A 24,156-nucleotide genomic window follows, 5' to 3' on the forward strand; every position below is an offset into this window, starting at 1 on the left:
GTCCTGGTGGTGGGTATTAAGAAGGACACATATTGCATGGAGCACTGGGCGGGGTGCATAAACAATGAATCTTTGAACACTTAAAAAAAATTAAATTAAAATAAAAAGAATTAAATTAAATAAATAAGACTTGAACCTTAAAAAGCCAGACATGTCTTCTGAAGAAAAGTTCAGAGAACAGTGAGAAATATATCTTGCTCCCTATTAAATTGGAGTATTATGTACTTACTGTATTAGTCATAGTGGTAGATCACAGGAAATCTTTTTAACTTAGAAGTTAAGGCATCAACTTGGCCAAGGCATATTTTGCTCACTCTTGTGCTCCTAGCGTCTAGAAAGTGCCTGGTACATAGAAGACATTGAATGATTGATAAATGTCAAATGAGAGAAAGTAGAATACTCAAAAGAGGAAAGCTGGATTATTTGGTATGTATTTTGGGACAGAAGGTAAAAATACAAGATTTGCATAGTATACACATATACATGCCATATATAATTGCTAATCATATATTCAAAGTTGAGTCAACCACCATTTTATATTGCGACAAAACTTTTAACTTAAAATACTTCATTGTGCAGAAGGCTTATTTTTATGAAAATATGTAGCCTAATTTGAGATGCTAATGTATACTAAAGAGGAGTGATTTCGGCTAACACAAGTCTGGGTACTCAGGAATGTATAGAAATGAAAGGTAAGTCAAACCTTCAGCCTCTCAAAAACATATGCAAAAGATCTATTGCTTAAAAATATAAAATGCAATGTTAAGGAATGTGAAAATCATTCTATATTCATGATCAATTAAGCCCTATAATATTTTATGCATTTTATATCCCAGCTTTTTTTTTTTCAGTGTGTCTGAATACTTTTAAATATGAAGACTCCCAAAGATGTAAAGTGGCAGAATTTCACTTGTACAACCTTTGAAAGCTCTTACAGAAATCTCATACCACACGTATGCAAATTAACAAAAACACTTCATTGAGTGCACTCTTCTATTTCCATTTCTGTGACATAAATTAGGTGATTTATCTTTTCATACATTAGAGACAAATTGCCGAAATGCCTTTAAAAAATATCTGGTTCATTCTTACTGTTCCTCTTTAAATAAAAATGGTACCTCCTCAAAGAGGCCTTCCTGAGAAGTTTATCTAAATTAGTTCTCTTGAAGTCCTTCTCCATCACATAAGCCTTTTAGTTGTATACATACCCCTGTGTTGTCTGGGATCCAAGAAGGAAAGAACTTTATCCTTCTTGATTTCCACCATATCTTCAGTCTTCAGTCTTAATAACTACTTATTGGATAAACAAATGCAAAGAAAGTTTGGATGTCCCATTTTGAAAATCATCTCAAGGAATCATTGATCGTTGGAGCTCAAAGAGGGCACTTTATCAACAAAACAGTGGTGTTCATGTGGATAAAAAGTGAGGCCCAGGACTATGAAGTGCTCTGGCCAGAGAATATTCTTTCTTTTTTATTTTTTATTTTTTTTTTTTAATATTTTATTTATTTGACAGAGAGAAATCACACTAGGCAGAGAGGCAGGCAGAGAGAGAGGAGGAAGCGGGCTCCCTGCAGAGCAGAGAGCCCGATATGGGGCTCAATGTGGGGCTCGATCCCAGGACCCTGGGATCATGACCTGAGCCGAAAGCAGAGGCTTTAACCCACTGAGCCATCCAGGCGCCCCTGGCCAGAGAATATTCTTAGTATCACTTTTGATCATGCTATGGAAGATGTGGTTTCTCATGTATAACAAAAGGATTTGCTGGATTCCTCTGTGATTGTGATTTTTATGTATATACCATAAGCCAGAATGTCCTATTTTGCTTGTGGTTGGTTTTTATTTTCTTTTAAACTTTAGATATTTGCATTAGTGATTTATTACAGTCAGGATGAAAGAAGAATATTTCTTTTTTTTTCTTTTTTTAGATTTTATTTATTTGCTTGAGAGACAGAGAAAGATAGCGAGAGAGAGCACGAGCAGGGAAGAGAGGGAGAAGCAGGCTCCCCACGAGCAGAGAACCTTACATGGGACTTAATCCCAGGACCCTAAGATCATGGTCTGAGCCAAAGGCAGATGCTTAACCGACTGAGCTACCCCGGTGCCCCAGAGAAGGAGATATTTCAATAGAGTATCATTATAGAAGGTAAATAGATATTCTGTCCAATTTCTAGAACCCAGGAAGATCAATGGAATAGACAAAAAGTACCTTTTTTTTTTTTTCCTATTCTATACCATGTCTTCCTGGAGTATTGTTGGTGGCTCAGGGAACAAACATTGTTGGTCTCCCTGTCCAAACTGAAGTAGGGAGCCACCTCAGGTTGGAGAAGATTCAGAGCGGCAGATGAAGTTGTGCGTCCATCCTCGGTTAGGCCATATGACCTGAACGCTGGCTCCGTGAGAATTGTCAGCATTCTGAGAAGTGATCTTTTCACTGTGAACTTGGACCAGAACAACCATAATATTCTGAGAAAAGTCTTTAAGATGATACTCAGAAACTTGGCATTGTGAATTAAAGCTATTATTTTATGATCTATGTATTCATTATCTATAATCTTTAATCTCTAGTTCCTCTGTGACTGTATATAGTCAAAATTCTGAGTCTGCAAAGCCCAACTTAATCTCTGGAAACGGCCCCACATTCCAGTTGTTCTTTGACCTGGCTCTGGCTACAGAAAGCTTTTCTTTCTTCTGCTTCCATTTACCTATAATAAGCTCCTATTCTCCCCAGTTGCTCAAGAAGACCCAGTTTTATTGTTTTAAACTATCCAGTTTAAATCCCTTTTATAATACTCTCAGTGCCATTAATAGTCACATGTATCTTTCAGTTGTACAACAAACAATGCATGAGAAGCTACTATGGAGGGTCTATGCGGGATCAAGGTTAAGTGCAGGGCCCTGGTTCCACCAACCCCATTTAAATCCAGCTCCAGAAGCTGCTGTATGTATGACTTTGGGCCATTTAGTAACTTCTATGTATTTCACTTTCCTCATTTTTGAATGTGGATGATGGTGATAATAAGTACCTCATAGAGATATTATAAAGATTAAGTGAGCAAAAAGTATAAAAAATTAGAAATGCATCAGGCACACAGTAAGTGCACGGTAAAATTTAATTTTTGGTATTACTCTGATTCAATAAAGAGTAAGGTACAGTCCCAGCTCTCACAGCTCTTGTGGCTCAGAGACAAAACTTTCAATAACCAGTTATAACTGTGTGTAAGGGCTATGAAGGGTTCATTCAGAGGGGGTTAGCCAAACACAGGAGAGACAACAAGTCCAGCATTATTGTATGTCTCATTTCTTCTGGAATGTATTCAAACAATCTGCTGATAAGTTCTTCCTTCATTTTAACAGCCAGCTTCCAGGAGACAATGTCTTAGCATTAAAATTTGGCATTAAAATGTTAGGATTGTGGGACTGATGAATGCTTTAGCAAAAGCAGGCAGTGTATTTAAAACTAAAAAAATTAATTAGAAGAATTCTGTGAACTCTACCTCTCTGCTTATGAGAGCCTGTTGGAATGTGTACAAAGTAAAAAGGTCTGTTTTTAACATGATCAGATTTATACTTACTCGATTAGAGCAAAATGGCAAACTTAACTATGAAGAAAGAGGTTAATGCCCTTCGAGCCTGTCTCCAAAGTTCAGAACTGATCTATTTTTAAACAATGGAGTGTGAAGAGCCACGGGCTGAAAATAGGTACAGATCATGTGTCCCAGTAGAATATATGATGTCAGTATATTTCATTTTCACAGAACATGAATCAGGCTGAGAGTATAATACTGTCCTTCTGACCTTTAATTTGTTGAATAGACTGTTAGGGAAGAAAGCAAAATTTGAATGCGTGTTTACTTGTGCAATTCTGAATCATTGAAGTACGTACTTGTTGCATTTTAAATGCAACCTTGTAAAATGTGTTTAGTTAAGATTAACTAAAACAGGCTAGAATCATAGAATTGAAAAGTTATACAGGGATCTTATAAATTATCAGATATTCATGTAACAGGCACAGGAACAAAAGCCTAGAAAAACTTTAAGTGGCCTGGTTATGGTCACATTGCCAAACAAAGAAATTGACTCTTTATCCATCTTTCGGTGTTATTTTCCCTTGCATCCCTAGTTTCTAGAAAACAAATGGACAAAAAATGTTTATCGATTTCTTAATATGTGCAAAACATTGATCCAAGCATGATGGGAAGATAAATTGTAAAATATGATTTCAGTCTCAAAGTGCCTACCATATGCTTATAAGACACAAGATATAAATACATGGTAAAAATTAAATGATGAAGAAAAAGTTAACGTACATTACTAAAAATACCAGAAATGTAAAAAGTTCACATATAGTTAATTACCAGAGCAAAGCTGACACTCCATACTGAAATTCTAAATGGATTGAAGACATACATGTGCAACTTGAAACCATAAAACTCCTAGTAGAAAACACAGGGAAAAAGCTTCGTGATGTTGATGTTGGCAGTGATGTTTTTGGATGTGACACCTGCAGCTCAAGTGACAAAAGCAAACATAAATACGTGAGACCACATGAAACCAAAAAGCTTCTGCACAGCCAGAGACACAGTCAACAAAGTGAAAGATAACTTATGGCATGGGAGGAAGTATTTGCTGACCCCACCTGTAATAAGAGGTTCATATCCAATATATACAAGGGACTCAACTCAAACGCAGGAAAATAAGTAGTCCAATTTAAAAGTAGGCAAAGGATGAGAATAGACTTTTTTCCCCCCAAAGTAGATACTCAAATGCCCAGCAGGTCTGTAGAAGGGTCCGCAACATCATGAATCATCAGGGAAATGTAAATTAAAGCTACATTGAGATGTCACTCCACATTTGTTAGAATAGGTATTATTAACAGACAGACTATAACAAGCGCTGGTGAGGATGTGGAAGGGATATCGGGGAAGGGGAGTGGGGAAGATAACACGCATTATTACAATGAGAGAAAGCCAGACCACCACTGGGCCTTTTCCTTGATTTTTCCTAACATCGTTCATTACTTCCCTCCTTCCTCCCCTACAAGGTTCCTCTAGGGGCATTGTTTACTTCTAGGACTTTAAAATTTAGTCCTGTGCAATACTATATAATTCCAATTATATGAGGTCCCTGGAATAGGGATGAATAATATGAATAATATGAATAATTCATAGCAGCAGAAAGTAAGAGAAGTCACCAGGGACTGATGGTAGGGGGAAGGGGGGATTATTGTTTAATAGTTTCGAGTTTTTGCTGCGAATAATGGAAGGTCACAAAGCATTGTGAACATATTTGCGAACTGCACACTTAAAAATGGTTGATATTATAAAATTGTTATATTTTGTGAAAATTTTTAAAAAATAATCTTATAAAATAGCACCCAATCCTGTATCTCTAGATCTTTAGAGCCATTTCCGGCTGCTCTTGTCACCTGCCACCTACTCTTCTCACCTGACAGCCCAAGATGCTTCCAACTCAATACAAAAATAAAGCAAAATCCTTTCTCCATATTGATGAATATCTTTGGGGATTTATTTCTCCCCAGATCAAAGAGCTCAGAAGTTGTTAAAGTGTGTGGGTTGTGTTTCCTGTCACTTCCGAGTGCCCCTAACTGGATTAGTTTGCCGCTGTCCACTCCCTCAGTTTGGGAGCTGGGGCTCGGCTGGGTCTTGGCAGATATTCAGAAGGGAGCAGCTTCCTCCTTCCTGCCACATTTTACCAGCCTAACTTGCTCTGTAAGTTTGCTAGGGTTGCCATAACAAAATACAACAGACTGCATAACTTAAACGACAGAATTGTATTTTTTCATTCTTCTGGAGGCTGCAAGTTCAAAATCAAGGGGTCAGTAGAGTTGGAGCCTTCTGAGACCTCTCTTCTCGGCATACAGTTGTCCGCCCTCTCCCTCCGTCCTCCCATGGTCTTTCCTCTGTGCTAACGTACGCCAGGTGTCTGTTTCCTCTCCTTATAAGGACACCTTCCAAAGAGGATCACTGGAAATTAGGGCTTCAACCTATGCATTTGGGGACGATACAATTCAGCCTATAACACTTGCCAACACAGCGCTGTGCTCCACACAAGTCAAGCTAGCGTGACATGTAAATGAATGTTTAATGAATCTGAGAATGCTGCCTGGTTTTAGGGCCTGGCCTCATTTCCTCATGTCCTTTGCACATGTACATATGCTATTATACACAGATTATTTCTGTTGCTGACCACTAATGATGAAAATGAATTTATGTGGATTGTATTTTAAATTCTCAAATATAGGTTCTTATCCAATTCTCCAATACCAAACTCCTTCTCTTGGGATTATCTTCTAACTCAAACTATTAACTGCTGGTTCCGTTTTAATAATATTTTTTTTTAGTTCAGCCTATTTATGGATACCAGTCTGCTTTGTTTGCTGTATTTGACAGTTCAGATCAGTCTATGTTTACCATGTCACATAGGCTTAACACTTACTCTGCAAATTATTCTTACAACTTGCTTACTGCTTGTAAGCCCCTGGAGCTTCATCCTGATGGACTTTATACAAATCCTTGTAGGGCTTCAGCCTGGGATACTACACAGCAGGGCCAAGATACAGAGTCTCCAATGAACATGCATCTTTTCAATACACAATTCCTTAATATAGGTTTGCTTGGTCTGTTCCTACCTCTTTTTCTTTGCTTCATAATCAAATTTAAGTGAATGTTAGGAGAATTTTCTGTCACTATCATTCTGCCTGGTACCTAATGGAGCGGTATGTCCCTGTGTTCTAGGAAAGCAGATCAATGCCACGATGCTTAGACTACATTAACGTCAAACTTCATTTGCATTTGTATTGTAAGGCTTAAATGTGATTTAGTATCTTTAAAAAAATTAGATGCATTTGAGAACTATAGCAAAAGAAAACATTAAAATGTTTGAATCTGTCCATCTCAAAATTCGGCTTGTTCTGATCAATCCTTTATAAGCAGGCAGATTCATTGAAGCCACTTCAGCATAATTGGCCATTTGTATATGCAGAGATTTTAGACTAATTGCCTTTAACATAATTTGAAGAGACTGTTGATCTAGCAACTAATGACATAGCTGGGTTTCAAAATAAGTAATGGTGAAAAATGTCAGTAGTAAAGAGGGTATTACAGACTTTCTCTGTATCTCTATTGGGCTTTTCTTATTATAACTATGACTAACACAAGATAGAATATCATGTGGCCATTAAAGAGAATAGCAACTAGGACCATGTCTCAAAATGGGAAATATTTTTTATTATAAAGATAGGGAAAAAAGGAACAAATATTGAATGTATATTGTGATTACAAATATATTAAGGTGAATAAAAGTTTGTCTTAAGGGAATATGTACACATATTAAAACATTTATTAAGGTGATAAAAATGCATAGTTTTTTTTCTTTTATATATTTTTAAAGATGTGTGTATATGCATTTTTTTCAAAGATTTTTTTCGATGCACCTCTTTGCTGGTACACAAATACTTGATTACTTTCTTCTTTAATGAAATGGAAAACTACAATAGACTAAAATTGAGGCATTCCATATTAACTCAGAAATCCTCCTTTTTCTATTTCTAAACACTTTTAACTTTCCCCAAACAAATGTTAAGGGTAAATGTTCCATATCTTTGTAGTCTATTACATAGTTTTTGATATTGAGATTATTTAGGGGTTGCAGTGAAAGCTTTCTTTAAAAAATAAAACAGATGATCTCGACTAGACAAATAGATTACCTTAAATCTTCCTAATAAGACATAGAAATCAACGGAAGTGCTTTCAGTTTTAGAAATTGAAGCCGTACCTATCTTGTTATCTGACGTTTGGACAAATGTTTAGAATATTTTAAGCACGAAGATATGCTGGTATGGACCAATTTTCTCACACATGCAGTCCACCATCTTGCCATTTAGAAGGCAAATGCCCAGATCAGTACAAGCCAGTTGGGAATGCTGAAGAAAATTGTTTTTAAATTGCTTCATGTGTTTCTTTTCTTAAAAAAAAATAATGGAATGTGTATGTACAATTCACCTTCCAAATTTATTATATCAATAAAAAACCTTTATTCTAAGAATTCCATATTTCATTCCTTGACTTTGAAACTTTTTTTAAGATTTTATTTATTTATTTGACAGACAGAGATGACAAGCAGGCAGAGAGGCAGGAAGCAGGCTCTCTGCTGAGCAGAGAGCCCAATGCGGGACTCGATCCCAGGACTCTGGGATCATGACCTGAGCTGAAGGCAGAGGCTTTAACCCACTGAGCCACCCAGGCTCCCCTATTCCTTGACTTTAACCACAAGGGAGTTTCACTGACTCTCTCCTAAGAGTATCTTTTCATTTTCTTCTTCAGAAGCTCTGCACTCACCTTATTTTTTGGGGTTTTTTTTTTTGTTTGTTTTTAAACTTTTTTTTTTTTTAGATTTTTATTTATTTATTTATTTGACAGACAGAGATCACAAGTAGGCAGAGAGGCAGGCAGAGAGAGAGGGAGCAGGGTAGAAGCAGGCTCCCTGCTGAGCAGAGAGCCGGATGCGGGACTCGATCCCAGGACCCTGGGATCATGACCTGAGCCGCCCAAGGCAGCGGCTTAACCCATTAAGCCACCCAGGCGTCCCACCTTATTTTTTGTTTTTAATCAACAATCCCCACTTTTTTTTTTTTAACGTGATTCAGTATCCTTTTCCCAAATTACCTTGAAGCATTTGAAAGTATAGAATATATGGTCTATACAATTCATTTGATATTAATATTGTTTTATAGTACAGCTATAAATTACAGTGGTTAAAACAAATAACATTGAGTGAACTTTATAAATGCTTTACTTGTGTTAATTTAATTATCATAATCTATGATACAGTTGCTAGTGTTATCTCCATTTTACAGATGGGAAGATTAAAATTTGAAGAATCTGCTCACTTTCTGTGGGCACAGAGCCATTTAGTTTTGGAATCGGGGATTGAATGTGTGTGTGTGTACACGCACAGGGAGAGAGAGAGACTAACCCATATATATTTTTTTTACTATTTATATGGAATATATAATGTATATCTTTGTCCCTTAACTAGGTGTAAACTTTCAGATACATCTTTATTTTAGGAACCATGGTTTCCAAACCTGATTGCTTATAACTTTGAGTGTGTTTTTAAAAGTAGAGATTTTGAGTCATATCCGCTGGAGATGTAGCTCCAGATTCTTTTCAGATTCTCCAGATTCTCTCTTCAGAATTCAAGCCTGGTGAACCGTATTTTAGTAAAGTGCCATAAATATGTCCACAAGATTATCTTCTTCCTCTGAAAAGTAACAAAGAGGAGAATGTCATCTTTGGCAGGTCATTGAATCCTTTTTTTTTTTTTTTTTTAATTGATGCTGTCTACACGAGAGCCATGATGAGGGCAAAGACCCATGGAACAATCCTGAATAGTTTGTTTTATTTTCCAAGAAATAAAGGCATTCAGATTCAGATTTTTAAAAATAATTGTTGTGGCTAAAATAAAAATAGCCAAGTTCATTGCCCTCAGTTTGCTTCCCCACAATCAACAAAGACTCATGTCAGACTCTCAAAATACATAAATTTCAAAAGAACAAATTTATGGCTAATACCAAAATCTTTCAGGTATGTGGTAATACCAGGTATGTGCAAAAAGTAAGATAGCTTCTTAGAATCCATCAAACCCCTAAGTTGGAGAGCTGGGTCACCCAGCAAACCATGGTTATTCCTCTTGCAAGTGTGTGGTCTTTAGCAGATTATTCAGTCTCTTCTGTAAAATGGGGTAGTAATAATACTTAAGTAATAATATTTTGCAAGGATAAAATAAATTAATACTTATAAAAGATTTAAAGCCATACCTGGATACTGGAAAGAGTATTAAAAAAAAAGTCTCTTATTTTTATTATGTTCATTCTTAAAATTATCCTTGCCTTTAAAAAAAAAAGACAAAACTCCAACACATCCACTTACTCCAGTTCTCACCAGTCCCAGTTCCTGAACTGGGGGAAATAGGGCAACATCAGCAGCACTCTTTTATAGGATCTCTTAGGGGATAAAGTATCAGTTGACATAGATTTGACTATATTTGTTTATTTGTGTTTGATGTTAATATAGAAGTCATATGTCTGGATGACATTGGAATGTCTAATATAAGTTCTTAGAAGGAAGGTCTTGTGTGTTCTGCAAAGTCTAAAAATACAGGGTGTGTTGGGTGTAGGAATTTAGCAATGTAACAGCAGCTCTGTTTTGTTAAGATACTCTATGATTCATTATTGTAATGATGGTAATTATATTTATAGCTACCATGCCTAAAACACTTTAGAACTATACTGTGTAGAATAAAATAAAGTAGAATGGAAGAGAACTAAATGTTTTACAAAATGGAACTTTCCCCAATGATATTTAAGTTATCCGTAAAGAATTATAGTGTTTCAAGGAGCCTTAAAATATTACTACTCTTCTTAATAATAACCAAAAAAAAATTGCTTAACTTTCTCAAGGTCTCAGACTTTGCATAATTCCTAAGTACTGGTTTGTGGTTAAAATAAATCCTTTGTGGGGCACCTGGGTGGCTCAGTTGGTTAGGCGTCTGCCTTTGGCTCAGGTCATGATTTCAGGGTCCCAGGATAGAACCTCATTAGGCTCCAGGCTCAACAGGGAGTCTGCTTATCTCTCTGCCCTTCCATCCCCTTGTGTGCTCTCTCTCCCTCTCAAATAAATAATCTTATAAAAAATTAATTAAAATCCTCTGTAAAGCACTCTCTCTCTGTTTATATATATATACAGAATCCAATTTCCTGATTGTCATAAAGTTAAACCAAAACAATATTAAAAAATTAACCCTGAGAGTAAAAAGGCAAGTCACAGATGAGGAGAAGATAGTTATAAAGTATATCCCAACAAAGAACTCATGTCAAGACTATAAAAAGAACTCCAACAACAGGAAAAAAAAAATGAGGAAAACTTGACTGGGCAGTTCACCAAACAGGATATTTATCCAATCAGTAAGCCTATAAAAATGTGCATAACAACATTAATCATTGGGGAAATGTAAGATAAAACTGCAATGGGAAAAAGAATTTTAAAACAATAAGATATCTCTGCATACCTACTAATGGCTAAAATCAAAGAATGTGAGAAAAATAATACAATCATTTTAGAAAACTTTTGCTAGTATCCACTAAAATTAAATATAAGCTTACCTTATCACCCAGCAATTCCAATATAAGGTAAATAAATATTCAAGAGAAATCAGTGCAGGTATAGCCACTGTGGAAAACAGGACAGAGGTTTCTCAAAAAGTTAAAAATAGAACTGCCTTACAATCCAGCAGTTGCATTTCTGGATGTTTACCCAAAGACTACAAAAACACGAATTCAAAGGGATACATGCCCCCAATGTTTATTGCAGCAGAGTCTACAGTAGTCAAACCATGGAAACAGTCCAAGTGTCCACTGACCATGGATGAACGGATAGCGAGGTTGTGGTTATACATTTGAAAGTTCACTTAAGATTTGTGCACTTTACTCTGTCTGTATCATACTTGAAAAAATATTCTCTAGTCTGGGACCAAACAATGAGCATAAATAATTCTATCATACTTAAATAAAACAAGACGAAGGAGCGCTGAAAAGGAAAGACTTTCATATTTGAAATAAACTGACATATCAAAGTAAGATCAAATGCAGCGTTCTTCATTGTTGCTTATTGTATTATGCTTCTATTTAGTAGAGAAAAGTTTGTTTGGAATTTGATCAGATTTGTCTATTTCCCCGTGCTTTTTAATTTACTCCATAGTTTAATTATATTGTATAAATATGGTCTCATGATTATTTATTTTATACTTTGGGATTAATCTAACACTACATTATTTACTGTTACACCAATTGTTAAATCTTTCGCTATTGGTAGCTCTTTCCTTTTGTCCCTTTTGAAATACACTCATCTTTGTGGGATTTTTTTTTATTTTTTTGGATGATTGTATTTCTTTGTTTGTTTTTAGCACATCTATACTTTCTGTTACTACAAGACGCTCCAGGAAGAAAAAGATTACAATTTTTTTAAGTGTTTACAGTAAGCTTGCTAATTTGGAGTACCTCATTTAGGTCAGGGCCCTGTCTGATTCCCTTAGGAATGGAGCATTCCTCAATTTAATGCATATGGTCAGTACTCCTAATTCAAGCCAGATGCATTGCTAAAATAGCTTATTATAACAACTGCCATAAAGAACGTGGATGGAAATTAGAGATATTAATAACTTAACTGTGTGTCTCAGTTAAGTCAGTGTGCTATAAGGGACTGTGATTGATGGAGGAGGAGCTTTAAAATCTTATTTTACATATGGAGAGATATTAATAACTTAATTAAATATGTTCTCTAAGAAAATGTGCTATAAAGAAATGTGATTGATGGAGAAGAGCTTTTAAAAGTTTTGCTTCATTTCTAGACTTACATGATGTTTCTGTTAAACTATATACCCTTGAAGCAAGACAATTTTATGGGAGGAGAGAGGGCTTTTAAATGCAAATAACTTTCTAATTACATTTTTTCTTATCAAATGCTTATTAGAATTTATAGTTTCAATCTGATAGTCGTCACATTGGGGGTAAAAGTTCTACAGAGAGAGAGAAAATTAATGGATTCCTTTAAGCCATAACAATAATATGAAATTATCCCTGCGGTGTTCTAATCAAGGCAGTTACAATAGGTGTACCTGAGTAGGCAATGCATCATAGAAAAAGTTATTCATATAAATAAAGTACAACTAAATTGTTTATAAAATATACTTCCAATTATTTTCTAAAATAAAGAGTGAGAGAACAATGAAGAGAAAAATTGTGTAGTTGAAATCCAAGAACACAGATAAAAGAATTCTCTATTTTATTATTTTTGTTTGAAATTTCTTATTTTCTCTGCAACTTGACTTATGTTCACTTTCCTCCACAGTATTCTTCTTTGCCATTTTGCATGTGAAATCATTAACTCACACAATCAATCTGGTCCTTTTAATGACCTCTCTGTCTTCTTTCAACTCATGTGGTTACCTTGAGTACCTTGAGTAGTTCACCTTTTATCTTTGTGAAGTTTTTGTAGAGAAGGATTTTGAATAATAAAAAGCACATTTTTATACACCAGAGGCTTGTTTCTCAAGCTCTTTGCTTGAGAGAGCTTTCTAGGAGTTTTAAGAAAATATCTCTCAATGGGAACAAAACTAGTCTTTGTGAGCACTTTTTTCCACTGCTCAAACTCCGTCTTCCTCCCTTCTTCCCTCCCCGCCTTCCTTCCACCTTCTCTACCTGCCTGCATATTTACTCAGCTTGTACCACCTGCTGTATCTTACTGTAGTCCCATCCCCACCAAGGCTCGCCAGCACCAGTTAAAATTAACCACAAGTTGTCCTTCGTACAGCCCCCCATGGAGTCAGCTGAATATTATTTGGGCTTGGATGATGCTACATGAGGTACTACATGTAATATCTTTCTCTTGTTTTTGTTGTTATGTTCACTTATTGCTTATTACAGCTGACTGTTTAATATTTTATCATCCTCCGTGAAACCCCATCATTGGAGTCTCCTTTGCCCTGCTGAACTGACAAAATACTATTAACGTTGAAATTCCTTCTTCTCCATGGTGGACCCCAAATTTTGTGCCCTGGTATTAGCTAGAATTTTCTTACCTATTCCAAAATAAGGTCAGGTCATTTCATGAACCAAAATTGAAGGAACTTTTTTTTTTTATCTATTTTATCTATTAGCTTTTTAATCTATGTATTATCTATTTCATCTATTAACTATTTTATCTAACTATCTATTTTATCTGTTTATGTAACATATTTTTCCAAAGCAAGAATTCAGATCTTAGCTTTCGTTAATACCTCCAAATTTTTTTGCCCTTTTCCCACCTTTTAGCAGAATTTCCTTCAGGATCTATGTCTCATAAAAGAGATCACAAATTCAGGGTTAACCCTTTTTCTTTAGGGCTCATAGGAGAACAAATTTTTGAGAACTGGCATTGTGGTAAAATTTAGGTTCCTACTATTTATCTCTACATATGTAACTTACAAGATTAAAAATGGTTGGTTCCAGGGTCACCTGGGTGGTTCACTCGTTTAAGCATCTGCATTTGGCCCAGGTCGTGATTTCAGGACCCTGAGATCAAGGCCATGTCAGGCTCCAGCCCCACGGCAAGCTTCCTGCTCAGGCAAGAGTCTTTTTCTCCCTCTGCCCCTCCCTGGTGCCTGTGTGCTTGTGTTTTCTCTCTTTCTCTCAAATAAATAAATAAAATCTTAAAAAAAAAATGGTTGTTCCCATATCTCTATTTTAGTCCAGAGAGATAACACTATGTCTAATCTTGACCACATCTACAGAATGAAATCAAATGTTTAAGTCTAATTCAGAATTGGCCAGGCTCCAGGAATAAGACAAACAAACAATTCAGGAAAAGGAAACTGTAGTCCCTCCAGTCTAAAGCCCAGGAGGTTTGGGGTGCCTGGGTGGCTCAGTGGGTTAAGCCGCTGCCTTTGGCTGAGGTCATGATCTCAGGGTCCTGGGATCGAGTCCCGCATCGGGCTCTCTGCTCGGCAGGGAGCCTGCTTCCCTCTCTCTCTCTCTCTCTCTCTGCCTACCTCTCTATCTACTTGTGATCTCTCTCTCTATCAAATAAATAAATAAAATCTTAAAAAAAAAAAAAGAAATTTGGTAAAGCCCAGGAGGTTTAAAAAGAGTGATTTTCTGGTCTAGCCCAGAAACAGATTGAATTTACAGTTATAGATTATAGTTAGATTAGAGCCTTTTTTGTATAACCTTTCTTGCGCACGCCATTGTCCTCACTTTAATGTGAATAACATTAAGAAAAAAAAACATTAAAATGCTTGTCTGGCAGCTGGACTTTTGTTTCAGAATTCTGATCAGTAGGTGCAAGTTAGACTGTTCAACACAATGGGGCACAAAAGCAGTAATATTATAGTTAACCGGAGGTAGTGTGACTTCTTCTCTTCATAAAACAGGATAAAGCGGAGACTAGAACTCTTCCACATTTGAGTTCTAATTTTATATGAAGTATAGTAAGGGGGTTGGGAAGTTATAAAAGGTAAGACGTATATATTTAATTCACATTTACTTAATGTTTAATATATGCCTATACTGTGCTAGATGCTGGGAATACAAAGTTTCAACACAAAAATAAAACATAATTTCTGGCTTTAAAGAGATATGCAGATTATTAGAATTTATGTGTCTTTGGTTCTGAACTTAAATTGCAGTATTGGCCTATGTGTAGATTTTAATGTAAGCATGTGTTCTTCTTCCTGCTATGATTAATACCTCTCTTCGTATTTGTCTGCCTTTGCCATCTTTAGGAGATCGTCAACTTCAACTGTCGGAAACTAGTGGCTACCATGCCGCTGTTTGCTAATGCAGATCCCAATTTCGTGACTGCCATGCTGAGCAAGTTGAGATTTGAGGTGTTTCAACCTGGAGATTATATCATACGAGAAGGAGCTGTGGGTAAAAAAATGTATTTCATTCAACATGGAGTTGCTGGTGTGATCACAAAATCCAGTAAAGAAATGAAGCTGACAGATGGCTCTTACTTTGGAGGTCAGTGAGAAAGAAAGTGGCACTGAGCCAAATGTTGCTTCAGTTATGTGTCTTTCTCAAAATTTTGGAGATGTCAGAATGTTGATTTGTGGGTTTTGACTATGAACTTGTATTCAAATTCTGTCTAAATGGCATGTTTTCACATTTCAGTGTCACATGCTCAGTGTGTATATATTTACTGTGTTGGTTGGAGTATCTTGTTACCTTCGCAAACCAGAAGTGATGAACACTGGCTTAAACCAGAAGGAAAATATATTTTTGTCTCACACACAAGTCCCAGGAGAGTCAGGTGGCTCTCCTCAAGACAGTTTTCAGGAGCCCAGATTTCATTTATTTTGTTGCCATCCCCTAGAGTGATTTTCCCATTTATACAAGAGGAACTGGTTCCTCTCCATCATGTTAGGTATGGTCCACAGGAAGGGAAGAAGGGGACAGAGGAAGTGACGAGTGAGCAGCTTCTCTTTAAAGGTGTACCTAGAATTGTCCCTGTCAGTGCTTATTTACATCTGATTGGCTAGAATTGAGTTACGAGAGTACCTGTAGGTGTAAGAAAGGCTGAGGAATGTAGCCTCCAGTTGAGTGGTGTGAAAGTCAGGGTTCTCCCGAGAAACAGAACCAATAGGAGAACATATATACAGAAGGAGAGTTATTATGAGGAATTGGCTTATGCAAATATGGAGACTGACAAGTCTTGTGATCGGCCATTGACAAGCTGGAGACCAGGAAAGCTGGTGGTAGAATTTAGTTTGGCTCCCAAGGCTGGGAACTGGAGGAGTCGAAGGTGTACATCCCAGTCTAAAGGCAGAAGATGAGATGAGATGTTAGCTCAAGCAGTGAGATAGGAAAAGAGGGTCGAACTCCCCCCCCCCCACTACTTTTGTTCTGTTCTCACCTCTAGTTCTTTGGATGATGCCCAATCACACTGGGGAGGGGAGTCTGCTTTACTGAGCCCACTGATCCAAATGCTGATCATATCTGGAAACACCCTCGCAGACACATCCAAAAGTTATGTTCAATCTGGGCATCCCATGGCCAGTCAAGTTGATACCTAAAACTAACCATTATAAGTAGAAATTTCCCTTGCTAAAAACCCTGAAAATTTTAATTGTTTCCAACTTTTTGCTATTATCAGATATATATTGATATTTGTGCGCATGTATAAAACTTGCCTAGAACTTGAATTACTGGGTCAAAAACTATACATATTTTTAAACTGAGATAAATACCAAATTGTTTCTTTGATGGGACTGCCTGTGTCTACATGCCTTGCCAATTCATTTTGACTTTTCCTCTTAATAAGTAAAAATGGCATCTCTTTCTTGTTTAGTGCGCAATCCCACTATTAATATTGAGGTTGAAGAGTTCATAGATTTATTCAACATTTGTATTTTATTTTTTCTGCTTCTATTCTTTATATATTTTTCTAGTTTTTTTGCCTTTTTAAAACAATTGATAGCAACATTCCTAATGTGTTTTCAATAAGCTATAACTATTTTCTTCAAGCTGGTTATTTCTTTTTTATCTTTCTAACTTTCCCTTCATCATTCTGATTTTATTATTGTTGACTTGATATGAACCTGCCTGTCCTTCCCCTTAAGGCATCAGAGATTTTGTGTTCCTTAGGTGGGTTTTGTACAGGGCAAATTTACAAAAATGTTCTCCATCTTTACCTCTATTTTATTTAGTTTTGCATTTTGTTACTATTTTATCATAGTTTACTGTATTTATTATACATACCTCGATTACATTTTTAATAGTAACCCATCCAGCATATATTTGTGAATATAGTGTAAAGTAAGATTCTGTATTTTTCCCCAAAAGAGATAAAGTTTTCCACCATCACACGTGGAAGATTTTATTCTTTCTGCAAAACATTAAAATATTTCTTTAATAATAAGCTGACAGAACATACATTATGGTGACAATAACAGCTAATACTGTATTACATATTTGAAAGTTGCTAAGAAAGTAGATCTTAAAAGCTCTCATCACAAGGAAAAAATTTTTGTAACTATATATGGTGACAGATGTTACCCTGATTATTGTCATGATCATTTCTCAATGTATATAAATATCAAAGTATTATGTTGTTGTCACGAGCACACTAGGAAGGCACACGTACGAGTTGTGTCTTTTCACAATGCCAGCTTTATTCAATCGTAAAGCAAGGTTAACATAATTATAAAGCAGGTTCGGGATTCCAAACTCAGTGACATTTCACTCTTTGTTCAACTTTGCCTCTTACTCACCACACAAAACAAAGCACAAGAAAAGTTATACAGCAAGAAAGATAGTATAAGGAGTAGGAAGTTAAGACACCAAAGATGAAGTCAGTCTGTAAGCACGCAGTTCAGTAAAGGCCTCCGTCTGTGGGGTCAGCCCTCAGCCATGCTGCTTATTATGTCCAAGCAGTGCAGGACCTCCGTTCTGTTCAGAGATCAGTCAGGCAGAGCTTCAGCGGCGGCTGCCTTTTTGATGTGGTCAAACGTGAAAGGGTCAGTGTCTTGAAAGTCTGATAGTTTGCTACAAAAATCTTTCTTTTTTAAAGGGATTTAATCTGTCTTGGGCCTTTGCAGAACTCTCCTTTTTCTGCTCATCATCATTCTGAGGGTGCTGTCTGCTGGCGCTTATTTCAGTATCTGGGCTTAGCTGCAACGCCTTTGGTTCTTGTGTCACTCCTTGACATTTCGTGCTTGACATGGGTGATTCCTGTTACTCTCTGTAGTTGCATACCTGAAACTAACATGTTGCATCAATTACATCTCACTTAAAAGAAGAGAATCCTGGGTTGGGGGAGATATATAGATAAAGATATAGATATCTATATCGATATCGATATATAAAATCCACTAGATATTTTTATATATCAGGAAGAAAACCATATATTCTTACCTTTTCTGGTATACATACAGATTGATAGAAGGGCTTTAATCATCCCAATCAAAGATGCTTCCAGATAGAGTTGAAACAAAAAAGTAAAACAACTACAGGAAGGAGCGATTATGCTAATATATGGACTTTAGGGTCTCTTTTGCATAGAGGAAATAATGTTAGAACAAGCAGAAGGGGGACACTATTTTTTCTTAGTTTCTTTTCTTAGTTTCTACCAATTCTGTTAAAACATTAGAAACTTAATGATTAATAATATATTAATATAAAGATTAATAATAATGATTAATATTAATATTAACATTAATATTAATGTACTGGATACTACAGTATCAGGACTGGGCAAGCTTAATGTTTAAATGTTCTTCAACATCAAGAAACTGAAACGTTTTTCTTAGAAAAAGGTAAGAAGTCTGTCTTCAAATATCTACAGGTTTATCCTATAAGAGGCAGTTCAAAGGAAGCTCTTTTCCTTCTCCTAAGTGAGGTATAGAATAATGGTCCTTATTAGTTTGTGTTTATCCTTCACAGACTTCATAATATATCTTCTCTTTAGAAGGCTTCTCAGTCAGAATCAATGTCTCCCACCTTTGTGTCTCCATAGTACTTCTCATAGTTTTCCAGGGTCCTGGTCTTAGTCTGCCTTACGCTGAAATTAATCGTGTAGTTGTCTGCCTTCCCTCGTATATTCCCTGCATACATCCGAATCAGCGGGGGTGCTGTTTAAAACTAAAGATGCTCAGGCCCCACCCATCAAAGATTCTAAATCAGTAAGTCCAGACTGGAAACAAATTTTTATTTGTTCATTAGAGACTAGTCAACCAGTATATCTGATTCCCTAAAAAAAAATTAGTAATGATTAAAAAAGTATTCAAATCAAATTAGTAGTTGAGAAAAAGACAATGAATTTCATTTTGTTGAATAAAATAAGTCTATGCTGAGTTTGAGAAGTGTTCTTCAATAACGGCTAAGAAATGCTAGAAGAGGCTTTGAATTTTACTAAATGCTTTTTTGCAATATATCAACATGACCATAAGGTTCTTATCCATTAACCTATTGTGGCTGAATAAAATATATCAACTCGGGGCGCCTGGGTGGCTCAGTGGGTTAAAGCCTCTCTGCCTTTGGCTCAGGTCATGATCCCAGGGCCCTGGGATCAAGTGCCGCATCGGGCTCTCTGCTCAGCAGGGAGCCTGCTTCCCTTGCTCTCTCTCTGCTTCTGCCTACTTGTGATCTCTGTCTGTCAAATAAAATAAATAAAATCTTTAAAATATATATATATATCAACTCAAGATAGGTAGCTTCCTTGACTTTCTCTCTCACCCCTGAAGGATACTTTTGAAGCTTCCAGCTTCCCCTTCTTCCCACTCTTTGTCATGAATTCTGTGCTGCGTTATTAGCCCCTTGGCCTTTTGTGCACATTGTTCTAGGAAAAATAGATTTGGAAAAGCTAAGACTGAAAATATCTACTTTAGAAAGCACAGAGCACTAATGTTCAAATAAAGAAAAAAGTAATTGAAAGCTGACAGGGTAAAAAATAAGTGTATATGTATAGGGCAAGTGTGGGGAAAGGTGGTTTGGGAGGGAAAACATTTTTAAGGCAATTAATGGGGGTGTGATAAATATGTAGAAGAAACATCTGGAAAGTATTTGCTGGAAGTGTTATGCATTGAGAGTGTATTTTTACATGTGACATACATTTTTGTCCATTCAAAGCAATTTTTAATTACTATGTAGTTATATTTGCTAATATGACCAAGGTTTTATACAAACACTGGAACACTTATCTCCCTAGATTTATCTGGTTACACTATTAGTAAAGTCAGTTACAGTAACAAATATCCTTGTGTTGACCAGTAGATCATTTCTGGGATAAAAACTACTTTGTCCTGATATATTATTGTTTTTAACACATTGTAGCCTGTCTATAGGTGAAATTGGACTGTTATTTATTGTTATGGTGGCTATTTTTGTGATCCCCTAGCTAATTTTAGATATCAGGTTTTGTTTACCTCTTGGCAAGAGTAAGAAAACTTTTTAAAAAAATGTATTCTCTATTTTAAGGAAGCTTAAACAATCTAGGCATTATTGTTACCCGAAGACTTCTTAGGTTTCACAAGTAAAGCATTGTGTCTGATTCTCTGTTTTCTTTGGTATTAAAATACTTCAGATTTCTACTTCTTTATGAGTAATCATTCAGTTCATCTAATTCAATAATTCATTATACTGAGAAGCTTAAAAAAATAAAGTCCGATGCCAGAGCCAAAATTATACCTTAGAGTTTCTGATGGAATTGAATGGGGTTGAGATCCAAACATCAGCATGTAAAAACAAAATCCCCAGAAGAGTCCAAAAAATTTTCACATTTTATATATATATATATACACACATATATATATACACATACATATATATTTCCCTTTTTATTTTCAATAAACCTTTTAAATTTTTAATTTCAGAACAATTTTAGATACAAAATGATTGCAAAGATTATACAGAGAATTCCATATATCCCATACCCAGTTTCCTATTATTAATATTTGTCATTACTATGCTATATTTGTCACAATTAATGAACCAATATCAATACAGTATTATTAATAAGTACTAAATAAAACACACACTTTATTCAAATTTTCCTAGTTTTTACCCAATATACTCTTTTCACCCAGCATACCATTTACTTGCAGCAACCTCTAGTCTACTCTTTTGAAAAAAAAAAAAAAAAAAAAAAAGAAGAAGAAGACATTTATTTATTTTTAAAGAGGCAGTGGGGGGATAGGGCAGAGGGAGAGATCCTTCAGGCAGACTCCCCGCTGAGTGTGGAGCCCTACATGATGTGGAACTTGATCCCGTGTCTCATGATCATGACCTGAGCCAAAGCCAAGAATCTGACGCCCAACCAACTGAGCCACCCGGGTGCCCCAGTTTGCTCTTGCTTTTTTTAATATAAGGTTTCTTAGGCTTTCCTTGTTTTTGATAAACTTCACAATTTTGAGGAGCATTGGTAAGGTATCTTAGAGCATATCTCTCAGTTGATATTTGCCTGATGATCTCATGATTAGATTAGGGTAAGTTTTTTGGAGAGGTAGATCACAGACATAAAGTGCCATTATTTTTGCATCATATCAAAGGGTATTACTATCAATATGTCTTATCGCTCTTAATGTTAATACTAATCACCTGGATTGAGCTAGTGTTTGTCAGGCTTCTCCACTGTAAAGTTACTTTATTTTCTCCTCATTTCATACTTTTCTGTTTGAAGGATAATCACTAGGCATAGCCCATGACTACGGACTGGGGAATAGTAGAATAATATTCTACTTTCTTAAGGACAGAGTATATACATAAACTATTTGAAGTTATTCTAAATGGGAAATTTATTTACTCTTACATTGAATTATTTATTTACTAGGCCCATTTTTATTTATCAATATGGACTCGTGAATATTTATTTATAATTTGGTTTATAATGCAATGCTACTTTATTTGTTTTTATTTTTTTTAATTCCTATGTAGTTAATATACAGTGTTTTATTAGTTCTGGGTGTATAATATAGTGATTCCACAATTCCATATATTACTCAGTGCTCATCTAGATAGGTTTACTCTTAATCCCCTTCACCTATTTCACCCTTTCCCCTATCCACCTCCCCTCTGCTAATTATCTGTTTTCTATGCTTAAGAGTGTTTTGGGTTCATCTCTTTCCCCTTGCTTCTTTGTTTTGTTTCTTAAATTCCACATACGAGTGAAATCATATGGTATTTGTCTTTCTCTAACTGACATATTTTGCTTAGTATTATACTCTCTAGCTCATTCATTTGTTGCAAATGGTAAGATTTCATTTTTTGTGACTGAGTAATATTCCATTCTGTATTTACCACATCTTCTTTATCCATTCATCCAACGATGGACACTTAGGCTGCTTCCATACTTTGGCAGTAAACATAGGGGAGCATATATCCTTTCAAATTAAGATTTTTGTATTCTTTGGGTAAATAAATACTGGTGGTGCCCTTACTGGATTGTAGGGTAGTGCTGTATTTAATTTTTTTAGGAACCTCCATACTCTCTTCCACAGTGCCTGCACCAGTTTGCATGCCCACCAACAGTGCACAAGGGTCCAATACTACTTTATTAATTATGCTGCTCAAATCATTCAAACTTTGGCCATTTGGACCTCTTTCAGTTGACCCCTGTGTACCTTTGAAGCACTCCTGATAACTTTATCAACTGGAGTATGAATCTTATGTAAGGTTCTTTTTGCCTCTCCACTCATTGCAGAGATGCTTAGGTCAGCATCTTACTTCCTAATCTCCCTCCGTGAGGTTGTTTCAACATTTATAATACATTTATATTTTTTTGTTGCATTCTGCATTCTATCCTGAGAACTTCTGACTTCCTAAATTATTTTTTTTAATCTGCATAGCATTTGGTTCACTTTTTGTGCTGTAAAGTTTTATAACTTGTAACAAATGCTTACTGTCCTGTATTCACCATTATGATATCATACAGAATAGTTTCATCACCTCACAAACACTTTTGTGTGCTTCCTATTCAGCCCTCTTGTGTTCTGAAACTTATGGTAACCATTGATCCGTTTATTATCTCATAGTTTTTTCTTGTCCAAAATGTTATATAGTTGGAATCATACAATATATAATATTGGTTTTTTAGAAATTTCAAATTCCTATTGTTAACTGCTGTAACATTGGAAACTGAGTTTTATATATTAATCTTTTATCCAGTGACCTTCTATCCTCACTTATAGGACTTTGGTCAGTTCCTTGGGATTTTCTTCATAGATAATCGTGTCATCTATAAATACAGACAATTGTGTTTCTTTATTTCCAATCCATATACTTTTTATTACCTTTTCTTATTTATCTGGCAAGGATTTCTAGTACTATATTGAATTGGAGTAGTAAAGGACAGCTTTTATGCCCTAACCTTAGTAGTCCTTGTAGTAAATTTTTTCCCCTTGATTTTGGCGTAATGCATCTACTTTTTCACTATTAAGTATGATGCTATTTGAAAGGGTTTTTTGTAGGTATTTCTTATCAGATTTAGGAACTTCTACCATTACTGCTTCTGTGAGAGCACAAGTAGGAGGACTAGCAAAGGAAGAAGAACAATCAGGTTCCCTGTTGAGCAGGGAGCTCACTGAGGGGCTCAGTCCCAGGACCCTAGGATCTTGAACTGAGCTAAAGGCAGACAATTAACTGACTGAGCCACCCAGGTGGCTTTTTTTAAGTAATCTCTACACCCAGCATGGGGCTCAAACTCACAAGCCCTGGATCAAGAGTTGCATGCTCTAACAACTGAGCCTGCGAGGCTCCCCAGGAGTTGTTTTTTAAATACATATATATATCATGAGTACGAGTGTACATTGTATATTGTCCATTTTTTTCTGTGCCAGTTCTGTGATTATATATGGTTTTCTTCTTTAGCCTGTTGATGTGGTAGGTTTTTTCTTAGCCAAAATCAAATTCCATTGAATTTGATTTTGAATGTTGAACCAGCCTTGCATACCTGAAATAATTTTTAATGGATTCAATTTTCTAATATGTTGATCACAGTTTTTCTGTTTATGTTCATAAGAGATATACCTCGGTACTTATTCTTTCCTGTAATGTAGTTTTTTGTTTGTTTTCTTTTGGTTTGTTTGATTTGGTTTTGTATTAAA

General features: G+C 35.8%; 1 protein-coding gene across 1 annotated transcript in view; it reads left to right on the plus strand.

Moving 5' to 3' along the window:
* HCN1 (hyperpolarization activated cyclic nucleotide gated potassium channel 1) overlaps window positions 1-24,156 on the plus strand; it is a 398,356-nt gene that overhangs the window by 330,499 nt on the left and 43,701 nt on the right. The window contains exon 6 of the mRNA XM_046000839.1: window positions 15,340-15,580. Coding sequence (XP_045856795.1) covers window positions 15,340-15,580 — 241 coding nt within the window. The remainder of the gene's footprint in view (window positions 1-15,339; window positions 15,581-24,156) is intronic.

Source organism: Meles meles, chromosome 3, assembly GCF_922984935.1.
Source record: "Meles meles chromosome 3, mMelMel3.1 paternal haplotype, whole genome shotgun sequence".
Taxonomy (NCBI): domain Eukaryota; kingdom Metazoa; phylum Chordata; class Mammalia; order Carnivora; family Mustelidae; genus Meles; species Meles meles.